We start from the raw sequence: 27,118 nt of genomic DNA on the forward strand, positions 1-27,118 counted from the left end.
ATTCTAATCAACTTTCCTGCAGTTCCTACCGCTTCCACTGGATGTCACCAGTTTGTAGAAATTGGTTGAAGTTGTTCCTTTGTGTAATGAAGAAGTACCATAGCTCAGAACGAACGTCACTTCATGTGTACCTTTTGATAGAGGCGCGTAACCAGAAAAGTAGCGTCAGTTTGTTTTGCTCCTGTATTGAACACAAATCATCCCGTCTTCAATTTGATCGATTATATATATTTAGAAATACCTAAAGTTGTATTACAAAAGTAGTTTGAAATGTTTTGGCAAAAACGCACCAAATAAATTGACATTTTGGATATATATCGACGGAATTAATCGAACAAAAGGACCATTTGTGATGTTTATGGGGCATATAGGAGTGCCAACAAAAGAAGCTTGTCAAAGGTAAGGCATGATTTATATTTTATTTCTGCATTTTGTGTCACGCCTGCAGAGTTTAAATAAGCTACTCTCTCATTGTTTACTGTTGTGCTATCATCAGATAATAGCATCTTATGCTTTCGCCGAAAAGCCTTTTTGAAATCTGACATGTTGGCTGGATTCACAACGAGTGTAGCTTTAACTTGCTATCTTGCATGTGTAATTTAATGAAAGTTTGATTTTTATAAAAATGTATTTGAATTTGGCGCTCTGCATTTTCCCTGGCTATTGGCCAGCCTACCCCAGAGAGGTTAAATAAATTGCTCAGCTCCTACTCCCTAAATAAGTTGCTCAGGTCCTACTCCCTAAATAAGTTGCTCAGGTCCTACTCCCTAAATAAATTGCTCAGGTCCTACTCCCTAAATAAATTGCTCAGCTCCTACTCCCTAAATAAGTTGCTCAGCTCCTACTCCCTAAATAAGTTGCTCAGCTCCTACTCCCTAAATAAGTTGCTCAGCTCCTACTCCCTAAATAAGTTGCTCAGCTCCTACTCCCTAAATAAGTTGCTCAGCTCCTACTCCCTAAATAAGTTGCTCAGCTCCTACTCCCTAAATAAGTTGCTCAGCTCCTACTCCCTAAATAAGTTGCTCAGGTCCTACTCCCTAAATAAATTGCTCAGGTCCTACTCCCTAAATAAATTGCTCAGCTCCTACTCCCTAAATAAGTTGCTCAGCTCCTACTCCCTAAATAAGTTGCTCAGCTCCTACTCCCTAAATAAATTGCTCAGCTCCTACTCCCTAAATAAATTGCTCAGCTCCTACTCCCTAAATAAGTTGCTCAGGTCCTACTCCCTAAATAAGTTGCTCAGGTCCTACTCCCTAAATAAATTGCTCAGGTCCTACTCCCTAAATAAGTTGCTCAGGTCCTACTCCCTAAATAAATTGCTCAGGTCCTACTCCCTAAATAAATTGCTCTGGTCCTAACTCGTTAAATAAATTGCTCTGGTCCTAACTCGTTAAATAAATTGCTCTGGACATACTGTGGGGAGATCAAGCCCACTAGCCCATTATGTTTGCATGACCTCGTGACAGTATGGAATGAGTAGACTCACCCAACATCCCTATGCCGTCCATGTAAGGGCTCTTGGCCCCGAGGATACCCCCGAAGCATTCCTTCTGCAGGGCACAGTAAGGTTTGTCCAGGTGGGTCTTCCCATCATTGTCCACCATACACCATTCACAGTCTAACACGCCAAAACAGTCACTGGAGATCACAGAGTAAAGGTATGAGGTAAAGTCATGGTCAAGACTCATACAACGTAATGGATTTTCTTCACATTAAATCTCAGCAAATGTATTTTGGAAACGTGTTGTGATCTGAAACTTGTTTTGCTCTTCTAAATCAGTATATACACATCACCACATGCTTTAATTAAATAAGTACAGTGCCTTGCAAAAGTATTCATCCCCCTTGCCATATTTTCCCTAATGGACATACACAAAATAGTCCAAATTGGTGAAGTGAAAAAAATGACTTGTATCAAAAAATTATAAAAAATGGAAAAGTGATGCGTGCATATGCATTCACCCCATTTGCTATGAAGCCACTAAATAAGATATGGTGCAACCAATTACCTTCAGAAGTCACATAATTAGTTAAATAAAGTCCACCTGTGTGCAATCTAAGTCTCACATGATTTCAGTATATATATATATATATATATATATATATATGTTCTGAAAGGCCCCAGGGCCCCAACCCCACTAAGCAAGCGGCACCATGAAGACCAAGGAGTTCTCCAAACAGGTCAGGGACAAGGTTGTGGAGAAGTACAGATCAGGGTTGGGTTATGAAAAAGTAGCCGAAACTTTGAACATCCCACGGAGCACCGCTAAATCGATTGTTAAAAAATTGAAAGAATATGGCACCACAACAAGCCTGCCAAGAGAGGGCCACCCACAAAAATTCACGGACCAGGCAAGGAGGGCATTAATCAGAGAGGCAAAAAAGATACCAAAGATAACCCTGAAGGAGCTGCAAAGCTCCACAGCGGAGATTGCAGTATCTGTCCATGGGACCACTCTAAGCCATACACTCCACAGAGCTGGGCTTTACAGAAGAGTGGCCAGAAAAAAGCCATTGCTTAAAGAAAAAATTAGGAAGGAAAACGCTATGTCTGGCGCAATCCAAACACTTCTCATCACCCCAAGAACACCATGCTGTGGGGATGTTTTTCATTGGCAGGGAATGGGAAGCTGGTCAGAATTTAAGGAATGATGGATGCGCGAAATACAGAGATTTGAGACTGGTATGGAGGTTCACCTTCCAGCATGACAATGACCGTAAGCATACTGCTAAAGCAACACTCGAGTGGTTTAAGGGAAAACATTTTAATGTCTTGGAATGGCCTAGTCAAAGCCCAGACCTCAATCCAATTGAAAATCTGTGGTATGACTTAAAGATTGCTGTGCACCAGCGGAACCCATCCAACTTGAAGGAGCTTGAGCAGTTTTGCCTTGAAGAATGGGCAAAAAACCCACTGGCTAGATGCGCCAAGCTTATAGAGACATACCCCAAGAGACTTGCAGCTGTAATTACTGCAAAAGGTGTCTCTACAAAGTATTGACTTTGGGGTGGTGAATAGTTATGTACGCTCAAGTTCAGTTCTTTTGTCTTATTTCTTGTTTGTTTCACAATAAAATATTTTTCATCTTCAAAGTGGTAGACATGTTGTTTAAATCAAATGATACAAACCCCAATATGTTTTATTTTAATTCCAGGTTGTAATGCAACAAAATAGGAAAAATGCCAAGGGGGATGAATACTTTTGCAAGTGGGCTGTAGCGGTAGCCTGTGGGCTGTAGCTGTGGGCGATGGTTGTGGGCTGTAGCTGTGGGCGATGGTTGTGGGCTGTAGCTGTGGGCGATGGTTGTGGGCTGTAGCTGTGGGCGATGGTTGTGGGCTGTAGCGGTAGCCTGTGGGCTGTAGCTGTGGGCGATGATTGTGGGCTGTTGCTGTGGGCAATGGTTGTGGGCTGTTGCTGTGGGAAATGGTTGTGGGCTGTTGCTGTGGGCAATGGTTGTGGGCTGTAGCTGTGGGCAATGGTTGTGGGCTGTAGCTGGGGGCAATGGTTGTGGGCTGTACTCAACCTGCTAGTGAAGCGCTGGCTGCAGCGAGTGTTGATACACTGGTGCAGGGTGTCCTGCAGACTGGAGTCAATCACCGTCAGAGACAGGGGCTCCTGGTGCACCTCACAGCTGGGGTTCCTGTTGAGCCACACGGTCAGACCATAGTGATGAACATGAACACACGGTCAAACCCCAATACACATGACCACACAGTCAGACTACAACAATGACAAACACAGTTCAAATGAGAACTGGCACCACACTGAATCAAGGAGGTAATGACTAACCAATGATAATGTCACAGTTTCAAATTAGGCAGTAATTAGCATTTCGTGAAAAGACCTCAATCAACCACAACAGAGGGAACACGACATGAATGCATGACTGCAGTCTGACAGCAGCTTTGTGGACGATCTTTTCTCTAGCATCCCTCTATCCTCTCACAAAGAGCCTTAGCTAGACAGACAGTTGTCCTCTTCATTTTTTGACAGCTTTTCTGCTACATATACACACATTTGACATACATGGTACTTTAATATAAAGCATAACAATAGTACATTACCAAACATAAGCTCTTTAATCTCAACCCTCAGCCACTCTCAGCCCACCTATCACCATAGACCTCAGCTCTTTAATCTCAACCCTCAGCCACTCTCAGCCCACCTATCACCATAGACCTCAGCTCTTTAATCCCACCCCTCAGCCACTCTCAGCCCATCTCACCTATCACCATAGACCTCAGCTCTTTAATCTCAACCCTCAGCCACTCTCGGCCCATCCCACCTATCACCATAGACCTCAGCTCTTTAATCTCAACCCTCAGCCACTCTCAGCCCATCTCACCTATCACCATAGACCTCAGCTCTTTAATCTCAACCCTCAGCCACTCTCGGCCCATCCCACCTATCACCATAGACCACCCTTGTTTGGTTTCCATGTGCCATATATTTTTCAATTGTACTGTGATGTTTTACATACATTTGAACCTTTCAAAATTGTATATTATCCACAGATTGTGAGCTAAAGATGAAAACCTTTCCTAAGAGTATTTTATATTATTTACTGACCGACTATGGCTTTCCAAATCACCCAAAACTGCTATTTGAAAGGGTCATTTTAAGTTCATGTTTTTTTAACCATTCCTGAACCTGTGACCAAAAATAATCTACATAGGGGCAATGTCATTTACAAAAACATTTACTTCGGCGATGTCATCTACAAAATAGCTTCCAATACTCTACTCAGCAAACTGGATGCAGTCTATCACAGTGCCATCCATTTTGTCACCAAAGCCCCTTACCATTTATTTTGCTAGCTGTATGGCGCAGCTGTCAAAATGTTGATCCTCAAATGAAATTGCTATATTTTTCTATTTATGCCAATCCTTTTCAGCAAATTTGTATCTTTAATATATGGCAGGCACACAAGTTCCTTACCTTCTCCCTTTTCCACTTGCCTCCTCCAGTTTGTATTGAGCAGATATTCCCATATATTTTCGATAGCTGCACGTGACATAACTCCAACAGTTCTATTCATAATATCATTCATATATTTAATATCAAGTTTAAACATGTTTCCATAAAGAATATTTTTCATTAGATAAATATATTTGAGTTTAACCATAACATTTGTTCTAGCTTATCTAAAGGACAAAAGTGAAATTGTAACCAGCTTTGCATGACTTTTTTAAGAAAGGGCGATTACTTTAAACAAAATGTCATTTTCAATTAGTTGGAAATGAGAAGTTGTAATCTGCAAAAAGGGCATGTTTTAACAAAGGATTAGTCTTTCTTAATAATCTACTGGAGACCGTTTTGGGTTGAAGTATAACTTATGTATGAGTGAAGCTTTTAGTGAGAGGTTTAATGCATTCATATTTAATCATTTTAACCCCCAAACTCATTCATTAAATAATTAGGCATGTTTAATTTTGTCTGGCTTAGCGTTCCAAATAAAATGAAATTGTTTTTGCTCAAACGATTAAAAACGAGTTGTCTGGAGTAAGCAGTACCATTAGTAAGTAAGTAAACTGTGATAGGACCATTAGTAAGTAAGTAAACTGTGATAGGACCATTAGTAAGTAAGTAAACTGTGATAGGACCATTAGTAAGTAAGTAAACTGTGATAGGACCATTAGTAAGTAAGTAAACTGTGATAGGACCATTAGTAAGTAAGTAAACTGTGATAGGACCATTAGTAAGTAAGTAAACTGTGATAGGACCATTAGTAAGTAAGTAAACTGTGATAGGACCATTAGTAAGTAACTGTGATAGGACCATTAGTAAGTAAACTGTGATAGGACCATTAGTAAGTAAGTAAACTGTGATAGGACCATTAGTAAGCAAACTGTGATAGGACCATTAGTAAGTAAACTGTGATAGGACCATTAGTAAGTAAGTAAACTGTGATAGGACCATTAGTAAGTAAGTAAACTGTGATAGGACCATTAGTAAGTAAGTAAACTGTGATAGGACCATTAGTAAGTAAGTAAACAGTGATAGGACCATTAGTAAGTAAGTAAACAGTGATAGGACCATTAGTAAGTAAGTAAACTGTGAAAGGACCATTAGTAAGTAAGTAAACTGTGATAGGACCATTAGTAAGTAAGTAAACTGTGATAGGACCATTAGTAAGTAAGTAAACTGTGATAGGACCATTCGTAAGTAAGTAAACTGTGATAGGACCATTAGTAAGTAAACTGTGATAGGACCATTAGTAAGCAAGTAAACTGTGATCGGACCATTAGTAAGTAAACTGTGATAGGACCATTAGTAAGTAAACTGTGATAGGACCATTAGTAAGTAAGTAAACTGTGATAGGACCATTAGTAAGTAAGTAAACTGTGATAGGACCATTAGTAAGTAAGTAAACTGTGATAGGACCATTAGTAAGTAAACTGTGATAGGACCATTAGTAAGTAAACTGTGAAAGGACCATTAGTAAGTAAGTAAACTGTGATAGGACCATTAGTAAGTAAACTGTGATAGGACCATTAGTAAGTAAGTAAACTGTGATAGGACCATTAGTAAGTAAACTGTGAAAGGACCATTAGTAAGTAAACTGTGATAGGACCATTAGTAAGTAAACTGTGAAAGGACCATTAGTAAGTAAGTAAACTGTGAAAGGACCATTAGTAAGTAAGTAAATTGTGAAAGGACCATTAGTAAGTAAGTAAACTGTGAAAGGACCATTAGTAAGTAAGTAAACTGTGATAGGACCATTAGTAAGTAAGTAAACTGTGATAGGACCATTAGTAAGTAAGTAAACTGTGATAGGACCATTTGTAAGTAAGTAAACTGTGATAGGACCATTAGTAAGTAAACTGTGAAAGGACCATTAGTAAGTAAGTAAACTGTGAAAGGACCATTAGTAAGTAAGTAAATTGTGAAAGGACCATTAGTAAGTAAGTAAACTGTGAAAGGACCATTGGTAAGTAAGTAAACTGTGAAAGGACCATTAGTAAGTGAGTAAACTGTGATAGGACCATTAGTAAGTAAGTAAACTGTGATAGGACCATTAGTAAGTAAGTAAACTGTGATAGGACCATTAGTAAGTAAGTAAACTGTGATAGGACCATTAGTAAGTAAGTAAACTGTGATAGGACCATTAGTAAGTAAGTAAACTGTGATAGGACCATTAGTAAGTAAGTAAACTGTGATAGGACCATTCGTAAGTAAGTAAATTGTGATAGGACCATTAGTAAGTAAGTACATTGTGATAGGACCATTAGTAAGTAAGTAAACTGTGATAGGACCATTAGTAAGTAAGTAAACTGTGATAGGACCATTAGTAAGTAAGTAAACTGTGATAGGACCATTAGTAAGTAAGTAAACTGTGATAGGACCATTTGTAAGTAAGTAAACTGTGATAGGACAATTAGTAAGTAAGTAAACTGTGATAAGACCATTAGTAAGCAAACTGTGATAGGACCATTAGTAACATGGGCTATTCAACTTTTCAAACACGCCCTCCTCTCCCTTCCTCCCTTCCAATGTAACCTCCTGTTCCGAGGACGATGGTCCAATATCAGAATGGTTCAGATAATAACTACAGAACGAAGCCAACATCAGCGTAAGCTTTGGTTGCGAATGGTATGAACGTTGAACTCTTATTCACTACAGAAGTGATACCTCCTAGCCCGTGAGTTAGCAACAGCCGCTGCAAACGAGGATTAGGAAGGAACAGACAGAGTATCCCGTCTACCACACAACGACGTTACTACAACATTTTCAATTTACCAGCAGAGACATTCTTCAAAGGACAAAGGACTCGGTTTGGCAACATGGCCTTCCATCTACCACCAACCTACCGAAGCGCAGCTCAGAGTAAATATAGCATTTTCCTTTTCCAAATGGGCGGTAATTTAGAATGCATAAGATACTGCATTTACGATAGCACAGCTTCGCCCTTTGTTCCTCAGTCTTCCCGCTCTTTCACTCAAACCCAGCCCATTTTCTTTTGTGTAACCAGTTGTCATATCTGTTCCGCCCGCTAGGGACGTTTTCCTTTATGACGTAATTTGTAATCAAGTTATGATTTAAATATGTGTATGTGTTATTCTGTGTGATTAGTTAGGTATTTAGTAAATAAATAATTAAACCCAATTTTGTATTGCTGATTCAACTTGTTAGCCAGGGTTCGTGCAGATAACCAAGAATTTACAACTTTCAGATGAGACTGAATTAAGATGACGATTAATATTGACTGATATTGATGTAAAATAGTACTAGGTCTTTAAGAGTTTATTCGTAAGATAACAGCTCTATAAATATTATTTTGTGGTGCCTGACTCTAGTTAATTACATTTGCATGATTAGCTCAATCAGGTAATATTAATTACGGAGAAATTATTTTGTAGAATAGCATAGAATAGCACTTAATCCGGCATAGCCAAAGACACGACACATTCTTTGCAAACTTTCTATTGAAATTGACTGTGGTAAGTACATGTATTTATTTGAGATGTGAACACCAAGTATGTTTACTTCACCGTCCACCCATTTTATTGGTAAACTACAGTGTGGTGTCAGGAAAATAACCTCACACTCAACTTCAACAAAACTAAGGAGATGATTGTGGACTTCAGGAAACAGCAGAGGGAGCACCCCCCTATCCACATCGATGGGACAGTAGTGGAGAGGGTAGTAAGTTTTAATTTCCTCGGCGTACACATCACAGACAAACTGAATTGGTCCACCCACACAGACAGCATTGTGAAGAAGGCGCAGCAGCGCCTCTTCAACCTCAGGAGGCTGAAGAAATTCGGCTTGTCACCAAAAACACTCTTTTACAGATGCACAATCGAGAGCATCCTGTCGGGCTGTATCACCGCCTGGTACGGCAACTGCTCCGCCCACAACCGTAAGGGCAAACTACCTGCCCTCCAGGACACCTACACCACCCGATGTCACAGGAAGGCCATTAAGATCATCAAGGACAACAACCACCCGAGCCACTGCCTGTTCACCCCGCTATCATCCAGAAGGCGAGGTCAGTACAGGTGCATCAAAGCAGGGACCGAGAGACTGAAAAACAGCTTCCATCTCAAGGCCATCAGACTGTTAAACAGCCACCACTAACATTGAGTGGCTGCTGCCAACACACTGACTCAACTCCAGCCACTTTTGTTGTAAAATATATCACTATCCGCTTTAAACAATGCTACTTAATATAATGTTTACATACCCCACATTATTCATCTCATATGTATATGTATATACTGTACTCTATCATCTACTGCATTTTTATGTAATACATGTATCACTAGCCACTTTAAACTATGCCACTTTGTTTACATACCCTACATTACTCATCTCATATGTATATACTGTACTCTATACCATCTACTGCATCTTGCCTATGCCGCTCTGTACCATCACTCATTCATATCTTTATGTACATATTCTTTATCCCTTTACACTTGTGTGTATAAGGTTGTAGTTTTGGAATTGTTAGGTTAGATTACTCGTTGGTTATTACTGCATTGTCGGAACTAAATGCACAAGCATTTCGCTACACTCGCATTAACATCTGCTAACCAGGTGTATGTGACAAATAAATTTGATTTGATTTTGATTTGAGGTAGTGTAAACATTGTGTCTTAACGAACCAATACATAATATGGTGCACTTGTCATAACTAGGTTTTAGTCCAGAGAGGCTAGAAAAGTGATCAAGATCCTCAATGAGACTGTGCAGGGATTCAGATTGAGGACTTAAGAAAAAACTGGAGTCATCGGCCTACATTGACACTTTTGTTTTTATCTCCTGGATTTCTAAACCCTTGCTGTTCTTGTTGGATCTAATTTGACCACATCTTGTTGGATCGAACATGAACACACGGTCAAACCCCAATACACATGACCACACAGTCAGACTACAACAATGACAAACAGAGTTCAAATGAGAGAACTGGCACCACACTGAATCAAGGAGATAATGACTAACCAATGATAATGTCACAGTTTCAAATTAGGCAGTAATTAGCATTAGGTGAAAAGACCTCAATCAACCACAACAGATGGAACACTACATGAATGCATGACTGCAGTCTGACAGCAGCTTTGTGGACGATCTTTTCTCTAGCATCCTCTATCCTCTCACAAAGAGCCTTAGCCCGACAGACAGTTGTTGTCAATGCTAGTCACAGTTTAATGGCTAACTGAGGACACAGGTGTTTCTGAGGAATGATCACAGCCATCTGATTATCATGACAGACAGCCTGATGACACAGTGACAGAGTCAATCACTACCTGTGGGCACGATAGAAAAGGCTTCATTCAGTACAGACACGAGTACACACATACATCTACATTACAATAGAGTGATACACATCTAAACATACAAACACAACAGAACTGTGGGCTTTTTTAACATGCAGGACGGTTCTTGTGATTCTTGACTCACCTGTTCTCAGTGTAGGTGAGGTTGCCAGTACACTCGTTGACCTCCAGGGGGCACTCACATGGACACTCACACTCATTCTGCTCCATCCTGTACAACACAGGGACAACAGTTTCAGCCATGTTCTAAGAATACAGATCCATGAAAGGTATGACTGAAAACCAACAAAATTGCAATGAATTAACTTTGTGATGCAAATATTCACCCCTTTTAATACAGCAAGTTAAACAGATACCTCATAGAATTCATTGGTTTCATGAATAGAAATGTGAAAACACCATGTTGTTTCCTGTGACTGTATATCTGACCTGTGACAGTTGAGACAGAGGCGGTCCACGGTGCTACAGGCACAGAAAGCCAGCGAATCACAAGTCTCGTTGACGATGCCAGCGAAAGCGTTGGTGCCAGGGATACGAGTCAGACGGTACTTGGAGCAGTGGCTCCCGTGGACCAGGTTAGTCAAGTCACCCTGTGAAGGAAGAGCGAGAGGGAGAGGGGGAACATAGTGAAATATGGTACTAGACAAGGATTTATCCAATGGTTTATACACTAGATGAGAGACAGGGGGCGCTGTTTTCAAGCCACTGTGCCTCCATCTTGGTAATCCTACACCATTGTAGAAAATGTTTTGGAAGTAAAAGAAATGCATTTATTAATGTTTAAATTTGTTGTGCCATGTTTATTCTATTACAGATAACTTAATGCATACTTTTAATTTAGAATACGTCAGATAAACATTTTTAAAAAATGAAAGAAATAGTACTAAAAATAAAAAAATATGTGTAATTTTGTCCTGGAAACATTTAAATGAAATACCGTAGAATTCCATTAATTCCTATGGAGGTCTGTATTTCTGAGGAGTGCCAATATGGCCGACCGCTGGCTTCAAAGCCTCTCATTGGCCAATACAAGCATCAGCAATCCAGGGTTTATATAAATCATTAGGTTTATCAGACAGTATATGGAGCCACTGTGGACCAGGTTAGTCAGGAGAGACAGGAGGAGTGTTGTCAAGCATCAGAGTTTGTTTTAAAAAGGCTATACACTATGTATTTGAAAACATGGTACTAACTAGACTATGGTTTATCAATGGCTCTACAAAGAAAGGAAGCACTTGGGTCATTTGAGTATCACTCATTGAGGATGCTATACAATTTCTCACCATGTGGTGGGGTTATAATGCTGATGGATACAAATAAAAGCTGTCCTGGGAAAATGTTTTTCTGAGACCAAAACAGGGAGATGACACTACCTGTCAACTTGCCTCTCACACTTTACTCAGTTAGTTTCAAACAATCCAAAATGGCAGATCTTGTGACACAGGCGCGGTCAGACTTCGGACCACAGGGCCATATTGGGGCCGAGACAGAGCGAGACAGAGCGAGACAGGGCGACAGAGCGAGAGAGAGAGCGAGAGAGACAGAGAGAGAGAGAGAGAGAGAGAGACAGAGCGAGAGAGAGAGACAGAGCGAGAGAGAGAGACAGAGCGAGAGAGAGACAGAGCGAGAGAGAGAGACAGAGCGAGAGAGAGAGACAGAGCGAGAGAGACAGAGCGAGAGAGAGAGAGACAGAGCGAGAGAGACAGAGCGAGAGAGAGAGAGCGAGAGAGAGAGACAGAGCGAGAGAGACAGAGCGAGAGAGACAGAGCGAGAGAGAGAGACAGAGCGAGAGAGAGAGCGAGAGAGAGACAGAGCGAGAGAGAGAGAGACAGAAAGACAGAAAATGTCTAATCAATTCAATTTAAGGGTGCTTTATTGGCATGTGAAACATATGTTTACGTTGCCAAAGCAAGTGAATTAGATAAACAAAAAGTGAAATAAACAATACCAAATGAACAGTTAACATTACACTCACAAAGGTTGCAAAAGAATAAAGACATTTCAAATGTCATTATGTCTATATACAGTGTTGCAATGATGTGCAAATAGTTAAAGTACAAAAGGGAAAATAAATACACATAAATATGGGTTGTATTTACAATGCTGTTTGTTCTTCACTGGTTGCCCTTTTCTTGGGGCAACAGGTCACAAATCTTGCTGCTGTGATGGCACACTGTGGTATTTCACCCAATACATATGGGAGTTGGGGTTTTCTAATTCTTTGTGGATCTGTGTAATCTGAGGGAAATATGTGTCTCTAATATGGTCATACATTTGGCAGGAGGTTAGGAAGTGCAGCTCAGTTTCCACATCATTTTGTGGGCAGTGTGCACATAGCCTGTCTTCTCTTGAGAGCCAGGTCTGCCTTCAGCGGCCTTTCTCAATAGCAAGGCTATGCTCACTGAGTCTGTACATAGTCAAAGATTTTCCTTGATTTTGGGTCAGTCACAGTGGTCAGATATTCTGCCACTGTGTACTCTCTGTTCAGGGCCAAATAGCATTCTAGTTTGCTCTGTTTTTTTGTTAATTATTCCAAATGTGTCAAGTAATTATCTTTTTGTTTTCTCATGATTTGGTTGGGTCTAATTGTGTTGCTGTCCTGGGGCTCTGTGGGTGTGTTTGTGTTTGTGAACAGAGCCCCTGGACCAGCTTGCTTAGGGGACTCTTCTCCAGGTTCATCTCTCTGTAGGTGATGGCTTTGTTATGGAAGGTTTGGGAATCGCTTCCTTTTAGGTGGTTGAAGAATTTAACATCTCTTTTCTGGATTTTGATAATTGGCAGGGTATCGGCCTAATTCTGCTCTGCTCATTATTTGGTGTTTTACATTGTACACAGAGGATATTTTTGCAGAATTCTGCATGCAGTCTCAATTTGGTGTTCGTCCCATTTTGTGAATTCTTGGTCGGTGAGCAGACCCCAGAACTCAAAACCATGAAGGGCAATGGGTTCTATAACTGATTCCAGTATTTTTAGCCAGATCCTAATTAGGATGTCGATAAAAGACAGAACTGTGCAGCCGTCTTCATCGACCTGGCCAAGGCTTTCCAATCTGTCAATCACAGCATTCTTATCGGCAGACTCAGTAGCCTCAGTTTTTCTAATGACTGCCTTGCCTGTTTCACCAACTCCTTTGCAGACAGAGTTCAAATCGGAGGGCATGTTGTCCGGTCCTCTGGCAGTCTCTATGGGGGTGCCACAGGGTTCAATTCTCGGGCCGACTCTTTTCTCTGTATATATCAATGATGTTGCTCTTGCTGGGGGCGATTCCCTAATCAACCTCTACGCAGATGACTCCATTCTGTATACTTCCGGCCCTTCCTTGGACACTGTGCTATCTAACCTCCAAACAAGCTTCAATGCCATAAAACACTCCTTCCGTGGCCTCCACCTGCTCTTAAACGCTAGTAAAACCAAATGCATGCTTTTCAAACGTTCGCTGCCTGCACCCGCATGCCCGACTAGCATCAGCACCCTGGATTTTGTTACTAAAGCACCTTATACCAGCCACCACTGCGACCTGTATGCTCTAGTCGGCTGGCCCTCGCTACATATTCGTCGCCAGACCCACTGGCTCCAGGTCATCTACAAGTCCATGCTAGGTAAAGCTCCGCCTTATCTCAGTTCCCTGGTCACGATTGCAACACCCACTCGTAGCACGCGCTCCAGCATATGTATCTCACTGATCATCCCTAAAGCCAACACCTCATTTGGCCGCCTTTCGTTCCAGTTCTCTGCTACCTGTGACTGGAACGAATTGCAAAAATCGCTGAAGTTATCTGCTATCTGAGCAGCTAACCGATCGCTGCAGCTGTACATAGTCTATCGGTAAATAGCCGACCCAATTTTACCTACCTCATCCCCATACTGTTTATATTGATTTACTTTTCTGCTCTTTTGCACACCAGTATTTCTACCTGTACATGACCATCTGATCATTTATCACTTATCACTCCAGTGCCTTTTGCACACAATGTATATAGACTCTCTTTTTTTTCTACTGTGTTATTGACTTGTTAATTGTTTACTCCATGTGTAACTCTGTGTTGTCTGTTCACACTGCTATGCTTTATATTGGCCAGGTAGCAGTTGTAAATGAGAACTTGTTCTCAACTAGCCTACCTGGTTAAATAAAGGTAAAATATATATTTTTTTAAAGGATGTCGAATCTTGTGTTCCTTTTGATGGCATAGAAGGCCAGTCTGAGATAGTTCACAGCTTTGTGGAAGTTACAGTGCCTTGCGAAAGTATTCGGCCCCCTTGAACTTTGCGACCTTTTGCCACATTTCAGGCTTCAAACATAAAGATATAAAACTGTATTTTTTTGTGAAGAATCAACAACAAGTGGGACACAATCATGAAGTGGAACGACATTTATTGGATATTTCAAACTTTTTTAACAAATCAAAAACTGAAAAATTGGGCGTGCAAAATTATTCAGCCCCTTTACTTTCAGTGCAGCAAACTCTCTCCAGAAGTTCAGTGAGGATCTCTGAATGATCCAATGTTGACCTAAATGACTAATGATGATAAATACAATCCACCTGTGTGTAATCAAGTCTCCGTATAAATGCACCTGCACTGTGATAGTCTCAGAGGTCCGTTAAAAGCGCAGAGAGCATCATGAAGAACAAGGAACACACCAGGCAGGTCCGAGACACTGTTGTGAAGAAGTTTAAAGCCGGATTTGGATATAAAAAGATTTCCCAAGCTTTAAACATCCCAAGGAGCACTGTGCAAGCGATAATATTGAAATGGAAGGAGTATCAGACCACTGCAAATCTACCAAGACCTGTCCGTCCCTCTAAACTTTCAGCTCATACAAGGAGAAGACTGATCAGAGATGCAGCCAAGAGGTCCATGATCACTCTGGATGAACTGCAGAGATCTACAGCTGAGGTGGGAGACTCTGTCCATAGGACAACAATCAGTCGTATATTGCACAAATCTGGCCTTTATGGAAGAGTGGCAAGAAGAAAGCCATTTCTTAAAGATATCCATAAAAAGTGTTGTTTAAAGTTTGCCACAAGCCACCTGGGAGACACACCAAACATGTGGAAGAAGGTGCTCTGGTCAGATGAAACCAAAATTGAACTTTTTGGCAACAATGCAAAATGTTATGTTTGGCGTAAAAGCAACACAGCTGAACACACCATCCCCACTGTCAAACATGGTGGTGAAAGCATCATGGTTTGGGCCTGCTTTTCTTCAGCAGGGACAGGGAAGATGGTTAAAATTGATGGGAAGATGGATGGAGCCAAATACAGGACCATTCTGGAAGAAAACCTGATGGAGTCTGCAAAAGACCTGAGACTGGGACGGAGATTTGTCTTCCAACAAGACAATGATCCAAAACATAAAGCAAAATCTACAATGGAATGGTTCAAAAATAAACATATCCAGGTGTTAGAATGGCCAAGTCAAAATCCAGACCTGAATCCAATCGAGAATCTGTGGAAAGAACTGAAAACTGCTGTTCACAAATGCTCTCCATCCAACCTCACTGAGCTCGAGCTGTTTTGCAAGGAGGAATGGGAAAAAATGTCAGTCTCTCGATGTGCAAAACTGATAGAGACATACCCCAAGCTACTTACAGCTGTAATCGCAGCAAAAGGTGGCGCTACAAAGTATTAACTTAAGGGGGCTGAATAATTTTACACGCCCAATTTTTCAGTTTTTGATTTGTTAAAAAAGTTTGAAATATCCAATAAATGTCGTTCCACTTCATGATTGTGTCCCACTTGTTGTTAATTCTTCACAAAAAAATACAGTTTTATATCTTTATGTTTGAAGCCTGAAATGTGGCAAAAGGTCGCAAAGTTCAAGGGGGCCGAATACTTTCGCAAGGCACTGTACCTGTGGTGCTGATGTTTAGGCCGAGGTATGTATAGTTTTTTGAGTGCTCAAGGGCAACGGTGTCTAGATGGAGTTTGTATTTTCTCTGAGCCCCTACTCACAATGATGCTGGTGTTGAACTTGTAGAAACGTTGGACTGTGCGGTCGCTGAAGCTGTTGCACAAATTCTTCTTGACAAAGTTAGGATGGTTCAGGATGTCGTTGGCCACCAGCGGTTCCTTGTGTGTGATGTGCTGCCGCTCGGCTGGAGCGTGACCTTTAGGATCGATGAGGGTGGGGTGGGCCACCAAATAACCCCTGTCCTCCATAATAAAACACCTAGAGAGAGAGAGCGAAATAGACAGCGAGAAAGCGAAGGAGATAGCGACGGAGAGAGAGACAGGGAGAGCGACAGAGAGAAAGCGAGAGAGAGAGAAAATACAGTTGACATATTATTCATTTTATGGAACAGTACAAACACTTTAACTTAATACACTTATATCAAATACACATGTCCACTGAAATCCATCAGATTTAAACACAATAGAACCCGAACGTCAGACTTGCTGTGGAAAGGGGAGAGGGAGAGAGCCAGAGCGATTACAGTAGACGTGGAGGGCAAAGAGAGCAGTGTTAAGTCAGGAGAGACAAGGGGTGGTGTTAGAGAGAGCAAATTCTGAATGTTAAGAACACCACATGGGCCAGGCTCCAGATCAGCTCTGTGTATTGTCACACCGGAGCCCCATATTACCCCAAACTGCAGGATAGAAAAGCATTCAACCCCAACCCACCTCCCTCCCCTTCCTCCTGTTAAACATGAACCACTCAACACTGAAGACTCTCGGACAGAGATAGAGAGGGAGACAGGGTAAAGAGTGAGAGAAAGAAAGGGGTAGAGGACTGGAGAGAGAAGGGGGAGAGAGAGGGGGCAGGGGGAGAGAGAGAGAAACTAGAGGGAGGGAAGAGTAGGGGTGGAAAGGCAGACGGAAAAGAGAAAGAGAGAATGTAGCAGCAGAATCTAGCATAACAGGATATTTTCTGAATGTAATTATAATCAAGCTTCTCCCTCTCTCACCCTCTTTGTAACTAGCATAAAGTTAATTTGTGGCCCACAACAGATACCAAAGAGAGAGACTCAGGGAAGTTCTCCCACTTAGCAGAGGGTATGCTGGGATGTTGGAGGACCAGGTGAAGGTGCCATTCAAATGAGATTCAGAGAGTCTTAAAAACCTCATTGGGTCATCCCTCAGGATCCCTATGAGAAACCGTCAAAAGATCTGTATCAAGAGAGAAGGAGCCTCAATGAAAGACGTACCGGATCTTGTTGCCCTTGTCCTGATTGCAGATGGGTAGCAGGTCCAGCAGAACCTTGTAGAAGTAACGCAGTGTGAAGTCTATCCCCATTACTGCTACTGCATACCCTGAGGCCATCTGAGAACTACACAGAGAGAGGAGAGAACATTATTCAACAGTACACATCTTATATTCTCTAGCTACCTTCCCTGCTTGTGCATGCAAACCTATTCCGAAAACCATGTGCTTGCAGCTCTTGGGAGCTTTATTTGAGAGCAGAGTCTCGGTATACTACAGACGCCACATGACATGCTCACCGGGGCAGAACCAACATCAACAGACTGAGCCTGCCTTATCAGAGCTGTGTGTGTGTGTGTGTGTGTGTGTGTGTGTGTGTATTATATCTTAATCCACAGCCTGTGTGTTCCAGTTGTTGGTGATTGCCTCCCGTCTACAGCCTCCTCTGAGATGAACCAGTAATGTTGTAACTGTAGTCAGCAGGAACAAACAGCAGACTGCCAGGGCCACGACACATTCAGATCACAGACTAAACAAGAACATTAGTCTGCCTATTTCCCACTACTTCTTCCTGTTTTGCTCTATGTATTGCTTGAGAAAATGGTATTATGTGGCTCAGGGTCAGGTTTGATTCCTGCTGCGGACACCCATAGGATGAATGTCTGCACGCATGACTAAGTCGTTTTGGATAAAAGTGTCTGCTAAACGGACAGTTCTGAAAAAAATAGAAGAGTAGAGTATCATTAAAAATACTAAAGAAACAGAACATTTCAAATTCATCAACAGTCCCAAATGGAAATCTCTAAGTGTTTATCAGGTTGCCCTGGTAACTAGACTGGTGTATCACCATCACTCTGAGTGACATAGATACAGTCCAGTCCAACTGGGTTTCTTCCAATCAGAGCCTGGGACTGTGGTTGACCCTTGACCCCTCCTACCTGGAGGTGTGGACGGTGAGGAAGATGGTGTGTTTGTACTCCTACAGTAGCTGGAGGTGTGGATGGTGTGGCTGATGGTGTGTTTGTCCTCCTACAGTACCTAGAGGTGTGGATGGTGAGGAAGATGGTGTGTTTGTACTCCTACAGTACCTGGAGGTGTGGACGGTGAGGAAGATGGTGTGTTTGTACTCCTACAGTAGCTGGAGGTGTGGATGGTGAGGAAGATGGTGTGTTTGTCCTCCTACAGTACCTAGAGGTGTGGATGGTGAGGAAGATGGTGTGTTTGTCCTCCTATCTGTAGGTGTGGATGGTGAGGAAGATGGTGTGTTTGTCCTCCTACAGTACCTGGAGGTGTGGACGGTGAGGAAGCTGGTGTGTTTGTCCTCCTATCTGGAGGTGTGGATGGTGAGGAAGATGGTGTGTTTGTTCTCCTACAGTACCTGGAGGTGTGGATGGTGAGGAAGATGGTGTGTTTGTCCTCCTACAGTACCTGGAGGTGTGGATGGTGAGGAAGATGGTGTGTTTGTCCTCCTACAGTACCTGGAGGTGTGGATGGTGAGGAAGATGGTGTGTTTGTCCTCCTACAGTACCTGGAGGTGTGGATGGTGAGGAAGATGGTGTGTGGATGGTGAGGAAGATGGTGTGTTTGTCCTCCTACAGTACCTAGAGTTGTGGATGGTGAGGAAGATGGTGTGTTTGTCCTCCTATCTGGAGGTGTGGATGGTGAGGAAGATGGTGTGTTTGTCCTCCTACAGTACCTGGAGGTGTGGACGGTGAGGAAGCTGGTGTGTTTGTCCTCCTATCTGGAGGTGTGGATGGTGAGGAAGATGGTGTGTTTGTTCTCCTACAGTACCTGGAGGTGTGGATGGTGAGGAAGATGGTGTGTTTGTCCTCCTACAGTACCTGGAGGTGTGGATGGTGAGGAAGATGGTGTGTTTGTCCTCCTACAGTACCTGGAGGTGTGGATGGTGAGGAAGATGGTGTGTTTGTCCTCCTACAGTACCTGGAGGTGTGGATGGTGAGGAAGATGGTGTGTTTGTCCTCCTATCTGGAGGTGTGGACGGTGAGGAAGATGGTGTGTTTGTCCTCCTACCTGGAGGTGTGGATGGTGTGGCTGATGGTGACCACGTATCCAGCCCCGCCCACATCCAGGTAAGGCCCGGTGAAGGTGATGAGGCCAGGGTTCGCCACTGCATGTTGGTACCTGTTTGGGTCAGGGGTTAGAGGTTAAAGATCATGGTCAGTGTGATAGGAAACAAAAACAAAACACCTTGACACAACATGCTAATTCCACAACAATACACGTGGATACTGTCTACTAACGAAAGGCTGGGAAAAACATTTAACAGACATTGACACTAAAATATATCTGACTATTCCAGACGGTGGTTCAAAATGAAAAGTGTCATAAAGGATTTAGTAGAACTGAGACTGTTCCATAGAAAGTGAATCATTCCAGCCGTAAACAGAAAGCTATGAGAACCGGGCCAGAACACTGTGGAGCAGGAATCAACTTCCCATCCCTCTCTAGGAGTCTGGAACTACCCCCCCACAACTCCTAAATAAACCTCACCATTGTCTCCGGGACGGATCGAAGGCTTTGTCCATGAGTGAGCCGGGGTAAATCCGAAGCACTCCATTGGGCGTTGCTATGTAACGGCGCACAATGTAGCAGTTGAGGCTACTCATCTCCATGAGTGTCATCCATTCATCTGTGACGTGACTGGTCGCCATCACCTCGTTCCTGACCGACGACTAGAGGGAGAGAGCGATATAGACAGAGGAGCTGAGCTCTCGCTTTAATGCAAGGTAGGCCCAGATCAGGATCTCACCACGCACAGAGAGTCTCTCAGTCTCTCCCCCACGTACAGAGAGTAGAGACTCTCTCCCACCACATACAGAGAATCTCTCAGTCTCTCCCCCACTCTCTCACCACATACAGAGTCTCTCAGTCTCTCCCCCACTCTCACCACATACAGAGTCTCTCAGTCTCTCCCCCACTCTCTCACCACATACAGAGAGTCTCATTCCCTCCACCACATACAGAGAGTATCTCAGTCTCTCCACCACTCTCTCACCACATACAGAGAGTATCTCAGTCTCTCCACCACATACAGAGAGTATATCAGTCTCTTCACCACTCTCTCACCACATACAGAGAGTCTCAGTCCCTCCAACACATACAGAGAGTATCTCAGTCTCTTCACCACTCTCTCACCACATACAGAAAGTATCTCAGTCTCTCCACCACTCTCTCACCACATACAGAGTCTCAGTCTCTCCACCACATACAGAGAGTATCTCAGTCTTTCCACCACTCTCTCACCACATACAGAGAGTCTCTCAGTCTCTCCACCACTCTCTCACCACATACAGAGAGGCTCAGTCTCTCCACCACATGCAGAGAGTATCTCAGTCTCTCCACCACTCTCTCACCACACACAGAGAGTCTCTCAGTTTCTCCACCACTCTCTCACCACATACAGAGAGTATCTCAGTCTCTCCACCACTCTCTCACCACATACAGAGAGTATCTCAGTCTCTCCACCACTCTCTCACCACATACAGAGAGTATCTCAGTCTCTCCACCACTCTCTCACCACATACAGAGAGTCTCTCAGTCTCTCCACCACTCTCTCACCACATACAGAGAGTCTCTCAGTCTCTCCACCACTCTCTCACCACATACAGAGAGGCTCAGTCTCTCCACCACATGCAGAGAGTATCTCAGTCTCTCCACCACTCTCTCACCACACACAGAGAGTCTCTCAGTTTCTCCACCACTCTCTCACCACATACAGAGAGTATCTCAGTCTCTCCACCACTCTCTCACCACATACAGAGAGTATCTCAGTCTCTCCACCACTCTCTCACCACATACAGAGAGTATCTCAGTCTCTCCACCACTCTCTCACCACATACAGAGAGTCTCTCAGTCTCTCCACCACTCTCTCACCACATACAGAGAGTATCTCAGTCTCTCCACCACTCTCTCACCACATACAGAGAGTATCTCAGTCTCTCCACCACTCTCTCACCACATACCGAGAGTATCTCAGTCTCTCCACCACTCTCTCACCACATACAGAAAGGGGCTAAAAACATGGAGCTTTTCTCTAGCTTCCTAGCTTCACCTAAAAGACAAAGAAGGCAGTGGAGCTAAGAGACTTGAGGGGCAGTTCGTTGTCTTTCTTTTGGTGGTGTTAGCTAGTGTGGTTTGGCTCACAAGTCTTTCCAGAAGATACGTGTTTGATATTGGTTTGGCTTCTCTGTGTTAATGACTGCCAACTGTGTGTGAGTACCTTGAGTCCAGGGTTGGCAATGAGACGTGTGTTATCACTGAGGTAGGCAGTGTAGTGTTCCACCATGCGTTTGGTCTCTGGTTGGCTGAGGTGTTCGTAGGGCGAGGAGAAACTCCCTGCAGACAGCATCACTGTAGGACTCTCTGACAGAGAGACAGAGAGAGTGAGGAAAATAGAGACTAAATGTAAAGCTCTAAAATCTCTGCCTCAAGCCTAGTTCCTCTCTCACAGTCATTGCCGATGTGGCCTCAGGTCTTACCGACAGTGGCCAGCTGTTTGAAGTGCAGACAGGAGCTGGGCTGACCCAGCAGGTCCAGGCGGTGATAGAGCAGCTTGGAGCTGGGAGCAGTGTTCAGGTTCTTCAGGTGTTTCACAGGGATCTCTGGCTGGACGTTCACTATGCACAGGATGAACGACTTGTCCTGGACCTGGGGAGGGATTGAGGGAGAAGATAATGGATGTTTTTGTGTAGGAGCTTCTACTTAGAATAGAGTGATACAGAGCAGAGACACAGCTAGAGGCATAGTTTTTCCACAATCCATTGATAAGTCATGACTGATCCTAACTTGTAAGGGGAGTTGAGGTTCAGGGCTACCTCTGGGACTACCTCTGGGACTACCTCTGGGACTACCTCTGGGACTACCTCTGGGACTACCTCTGGGACTACCTCTGGGACTACCTCTGGAACTACCTCTGGAACTACCTCTGGAACTACCTCTGGAACTACCTCTGGAACTACCTCTGGAACTACCTCTGGAACTACCTCTGGGAGAGAGGGACAAAGAAGATGAAGATGCAGTACTGCATTACTGGCTTGTTACGTTATGGAGAAGGAGTGAGAGAGGGACAGAGGGGAAGGAAGGGAGGGACAGAGGGGAAGGAAGGGAGGGAAAAAAGGATATAGATCTAGAGAGGAGAAAGACAAGACAGACACAGACAGACAATCAGTGTGACAGACAGACAATCAGCAGTGCATCGTACCAGTTTCCATGTGTAGCTGACGTTGTAGGCATCCTTGCTAGGGTCTCGGAGGCGGTTGGTGTGCCAGGACAGAGAGGAGTTGGTGGGCACAGCTATCACCTGACTACCCAGGGGCAGACTGGAGAGAGGAACAGGAAGTAGGAGGGTTAATATTAGCAACACAAGATTGTGCAATGCAGTCCGATCACCAAAACACCTCAGACTACAGTATATAAACAAAGATTTCTAGTGTCATGACGTTGCCCTCTTTGGACACCGCGAGCACCATCCCCCTACCTCTGCACCATCTCTCTCTGTCTCCTACAACCAGGCTGCTGTGGTCAGAGAGGTTGTAAATTCCTGGAGGAGACTATCTCCTCATGGCCACAGTATAGAGAGAGAGAGTGAGTTTCATAGAGAGAACAAAGGAATTTCTTCCACCTCACAGAATTGGAGAACCGAAAGACATTTATGTTCTGGAGAAAGTATAAAAGATCGGTGAACAATCCAGCTACGAACTGGTCCATTTGGTACAATTTTGTGAAACTCATGGGAGACAATTCGGCCACATTACCATAACGCTGTTTATACAATAGCCTCAGTTATGAGGATAACATCTAATTGTTGTATAAGATGAATAAGTGAGGATGATACTGTTTGTGAAATTGTGTAATGTGATTTTGGACTGTTTAATGAAGGAAACTCCAATTCCCTTTGGAGTTTAACTAAATCAGAGGACCGCCCATGAGCACAGTCCGGCGTCATGGGACAGGCCCCTTTCTGCTCTTCCAAATAAAACCCCCACCCGGTTTTCTATCACCAGACCAGCTTACCTCGATAACGAGAGGGCCAAGGTTTGAGAGGAGACCGAGCATACCTCAATTAAGAGATGGCTAAAGGTTGCAGACCAGCTTACCATGAGAGGGCCAAGGTTTGAGGAGAGACCACAAACCTGAGTATAAGCTAAGGTTTGAGTAGATAGTTGAATCTTTTAACCATACCACATGGTTAAACTCTTAGACTATCGATACCAACAGAATAAGAACAAGTCCTTGATATTAATTACTAGTCTGCAGCTAGGAATTCGGTATCATTGAACGCGAAGACCGACAACTGCCGAAACACCTATTCTATAACGACATGAATGAATGTCACTCTGAACTATCCATTCTAACCACAACAGAGAGAGAAAGAGGGTGGACAGACTCTCCAACAGAAACAAACTTTTCAACAGAGATCCCGGCGACACACTGAACGTGAATACACTGCTCAAAAAAATAAAGGGAACACTTAAACAACACAATGTAACTCCAAGTCAATACCACTTCTGTGAAATCAAAATGTCCACTTAGGAAGCAACACTGATTGGCAATACATTTCACATGCTGTTGTGCAAATGGAATAGACAACAGGTGGAAATTATAGATAATTAGCAAGACACCCCCAATAAAGGAGTGGTTCTGCAGGTGATAACCACAGACCACTTCTCAGTTCCTATGCTTCCTGGCTGATGTTTTGGTCACTTTTGAATGCTGGCGGTGCTTTCACTCTAGTGGTAGCATGAGACGGAGTCTACAACCCACACAAGTGGCTCAGGTAGTGCAGCTCATCCAGAATAGCACATCAATGCGAGCTGTGGCAAGAAGGTTTGCTGTGTCTGTCAGCGTAGTGTCCAGAGCATGGAGGCGCTACCAGGAGACAGGCCAGTACATCAGGAGACGTGGAGGAGGCCGTGTAGGAGGACAACAACCCAGCAGCAGGACCGCTACCTCCGCCTTTGTGCAAGGACGAGCAGGAGGAGCACTGCCAGAGCCCTGCAAAATGACCTCCAGCAGGCCACAAATGTGCATGTGCCTGCTCAAACGGTCAGAAACAGACTCCATGAGGGTGGTATGAGGGCCCGACGTCCACAGGTGGGGGTTGTGCTTACAGCCCAACACCGTGCAGGACGTTTGGCATTTGCCAGAGAACACCAAGATTGGCAAATTTGCCACTGGCGCCCTGTGCTCTTCACAGATGAAAGCAGATTCACACTGAGCATGTGACAGACGTGACAGAGTCTGGAGACGCAGTGGAGAACGTTCTGCTGCCTGCAACATCCTCCAACATGACCGGTTTGGCGGTGGGTCAGTCATGGTGTGGGGTGGCATTTCTTTGGGGGGCCACACAGCCCTCCATGTGCTCGCCAGAGGTAGCCTGACTGCCATTAGGTACCGAGATGAGATCCTCAGACCCCTTGTGAGACCATATGCTGGTGTGGTTGGCCCTGGGTTCCTCCTAATGCAAGACAATGCTAGACCTCATGTGGCTGGAGTGTGTCAGCAGTTCCTGCAAGAGGAAGGCATTGATGCTATGGACTGGCCCGCCCGTTCCCCTGACCTGAATCCAATTGAACACATCTGGGACATCATGTCTCGCTCCATCCACCAACGCCACGTTGCACCACAGACTGTCCAGGAGTTTGAGGATGCTTTAGTCCAGGTCTGGGAGGAGATCCCTCAGGAGACCATCCGCCACCTCATCAGGAGCATGCCCAGGCGTTGTAGGGCGGTCATACAGCCACGTGGAGGCCACACACACTACTGAGCCTCATTTTGACTTGTTTTAAGGACAATACCTCAAAGTTGGATCAGCCTGTAGTGTGGTTTTCCACTTTAATTTTGAGTGTGACTCCAAATCCAGACCTCCATGGTTGATAAATTTGATTTCCATTGATAATTTTTGTGTGATTTTGTTGTCAGCACATTCAACTATGTAAAGAAAAAATTATTTAATAAGAGTATTTCATTCATTCAGATCTAGGATGTGTTATTTTAGTGTTCCCTTTATTTTTTTGAGCAGTGTATATACAGTGCCTTGCGATAGTATTCGGCCCCCTTGAACTTTGCGACCTTTTGCCACATTTCAGGCTTCAAACATAAAGATATAAAAGTGTATTTTTTTGTGAAGAATCAACAACAAGTGGGACACAATCATGAAGTGGAACGACATTTATTGGATATTTCAAACTTTTTTAACAAATCAAAAACTGAAAAATTGGGCGTGCAAAATTATTCAGCCCCCTTAAGTTAATACTTTGTAGCGCCACCTTTTGCTGCGATTACAGCTGTAAGTCGCTTGGGGTATGTCTCTATCAGTTTTGCACATCGAGAGACTGACATTTTTTCCCATTCCTCCTTGCAAAACAGCTCGAGCTCAGTAGGTTGGATGGAGAGCATTTGTGAACAGCAGTTTTCAGTTCTTTCCACAGATTCTCGATTGGATTCAGGTCTGGACTTTGACTTGGCCATTCTAACACCTGGATATGTTTATTTTTGAACCATTCCATTGTAGATTTTGCTTTATGTTTTGGATCATTGTCTTGTTGGAAGACAAATCTCCGTCCCAGTCTCAGGTCTTTTGCAGACTCCATCAGGTTTTCTTCCAGAATGGTCCTGTATTTGGCTCCATCCATCTTCCCATCAATTTTAACCATCTTCCCTGTCCCTGCTGAAGAAAAGCAGGCCCAAACCATGATGCTGCCACCACCATGTTTGACAGTGGGGATGGTGTGTTCAGCTGTGTTGCTTTTACGCCAAACATAACGTTTTGCATTGTTGCCAAAAAGTTCAATTTTGGTTTCATCTGACCAGAGCACCTTCTTCCACATGTTTGGTGTGTCTCCCAGGTGGCTTGTGGCAAACTTTAAACAACACTTTTTTATGGATATCTTTAAGAAATGGCTTTCTTCTTGCCACTCTTCCATAAAGGCCAGATTTGTGCAATATACGACTGATTGTTGTCCTATGGACAGAGTCTCCCACCTCAGCTGTAGATCTCTGCAGTTCATCCAGAGTGATCATGGGCCTCTTGGCCGCATCTCTGATCAGTCTTCTCCTTGTATGAGCTGAAAGTTTAGAGGGACGGACAGGCCTTGGTAGATTTGCAGTGGTCTGATACTCCTTCCATTTCAATATTATCGCTTGCACAGTGCTCCTTGGGATGTTTAAAGCTTGGGAAATCTTTTTGTATCCAAATCCGGCTTTAAACTTCTTCACAACAGTGTCTCGGACCTGCCTGGTGTGTTCCTTGTTCTTCATGATGCTCTCTGCGCTTTTAACGGACCTCTGAGACTATCACAGTGCAGGTGCATTTATACGGAGACTTGATTACACACAGGTGGATTGTATTTATCATCATTAGTCATTTAGGTCAACATTGGATCATTCAGAGATCCTCACTGATCTTCTGGAGAGAGTTTGCTGCACTGAAAGTAAAGGGGCTGAATAATTTTGCACGCCCAATTTTTCAGTTTTTGATTTGTTAAAAAAGTTTGAAATATCCAATAAATGTCATTCCACTTCATGATTGTGTCCCACTTGTTGTTGATTCTTCACAAAAAAATACAGTTTTATATCTTTATGTTTGAAGCCTGAAATGTGGCAAAAGGTCGCAAAGTTCAAGGGGGCCGAATACTTTCGCAAGGTACTGTATATATTGATTGCAATTGTT

At 43.4% G+C, this 27,118-nt stretch overlaps 1 protein-coding gene across 2 annotated transcripts in view; it reads right to left on the bottom strand.

Moving 5' to 3' along the window:
• The window catches only part of cachd1 (cache domain containing 1), a 136,729-nt gene that overhangs the window by 8,760 nt on the left and 100,851 nt on the right, over nt 1–27,118 (bottom strand). For both annotated transcript variants that reach the window (XM_036978627.2, XM_036978626.2), the window contains exons 12-22: nt 22,649–22,766; nt 21,927–22,095; nt 21,668–21,810; nt 19,939–20,120; nt 19,459–19,569; nt 17,432–17,554; nt 16,239–16,455; nt 10,714–10,874; nt 10,409–10,495; nt 3,525–3,641; nt 1,487–1,638 (exon numbers count right to left, since the gene is read on the bottom strand). In XM_036978627.2, coding sequence (XP_036834522.2) covers nt 1,487–1,638; nt 3,525–3,641; nt 10,409–10,495; nt 10,714–10,874; nt 16,239–16,455; nt 17,432–17,554; nt 19,459–19,569; nt 19,939–20,120; nt 21,668–21,810; nt 21,927–22,095; nt 22,649–22,766 — 1,580 coding nt within the window. The remainder of the gene's footprint in view (nt 1–1,486; nt 1,639–3,524; nt 3,642–10,408; nt 10,496–10,713; nt 10,875–16,238; nt 16,456–17,431; nt 17,555–19,458; nt 19,570–19,938; nt 20,121–21,667; nt 21,811–21,926; nt 22,096–22,648; nt 22,767–27,118) is intronic.

This window comes from Oncorhynchus mykiss, chromosome 5 (genome assembly GCF_057628025.1).
Source record: "Oncorhynchus mykiss isolate SJ-2025 chromosome 5, ASM5762802v1, whole genome shotgun sequence".
Taxonomy (NCBI): Eukaryota; Metazoa; Chordata; class Actinopteri; order Salmoniformes; family Salmonidae; genus Oncorhynchus; species Oncorhynchus mykiss.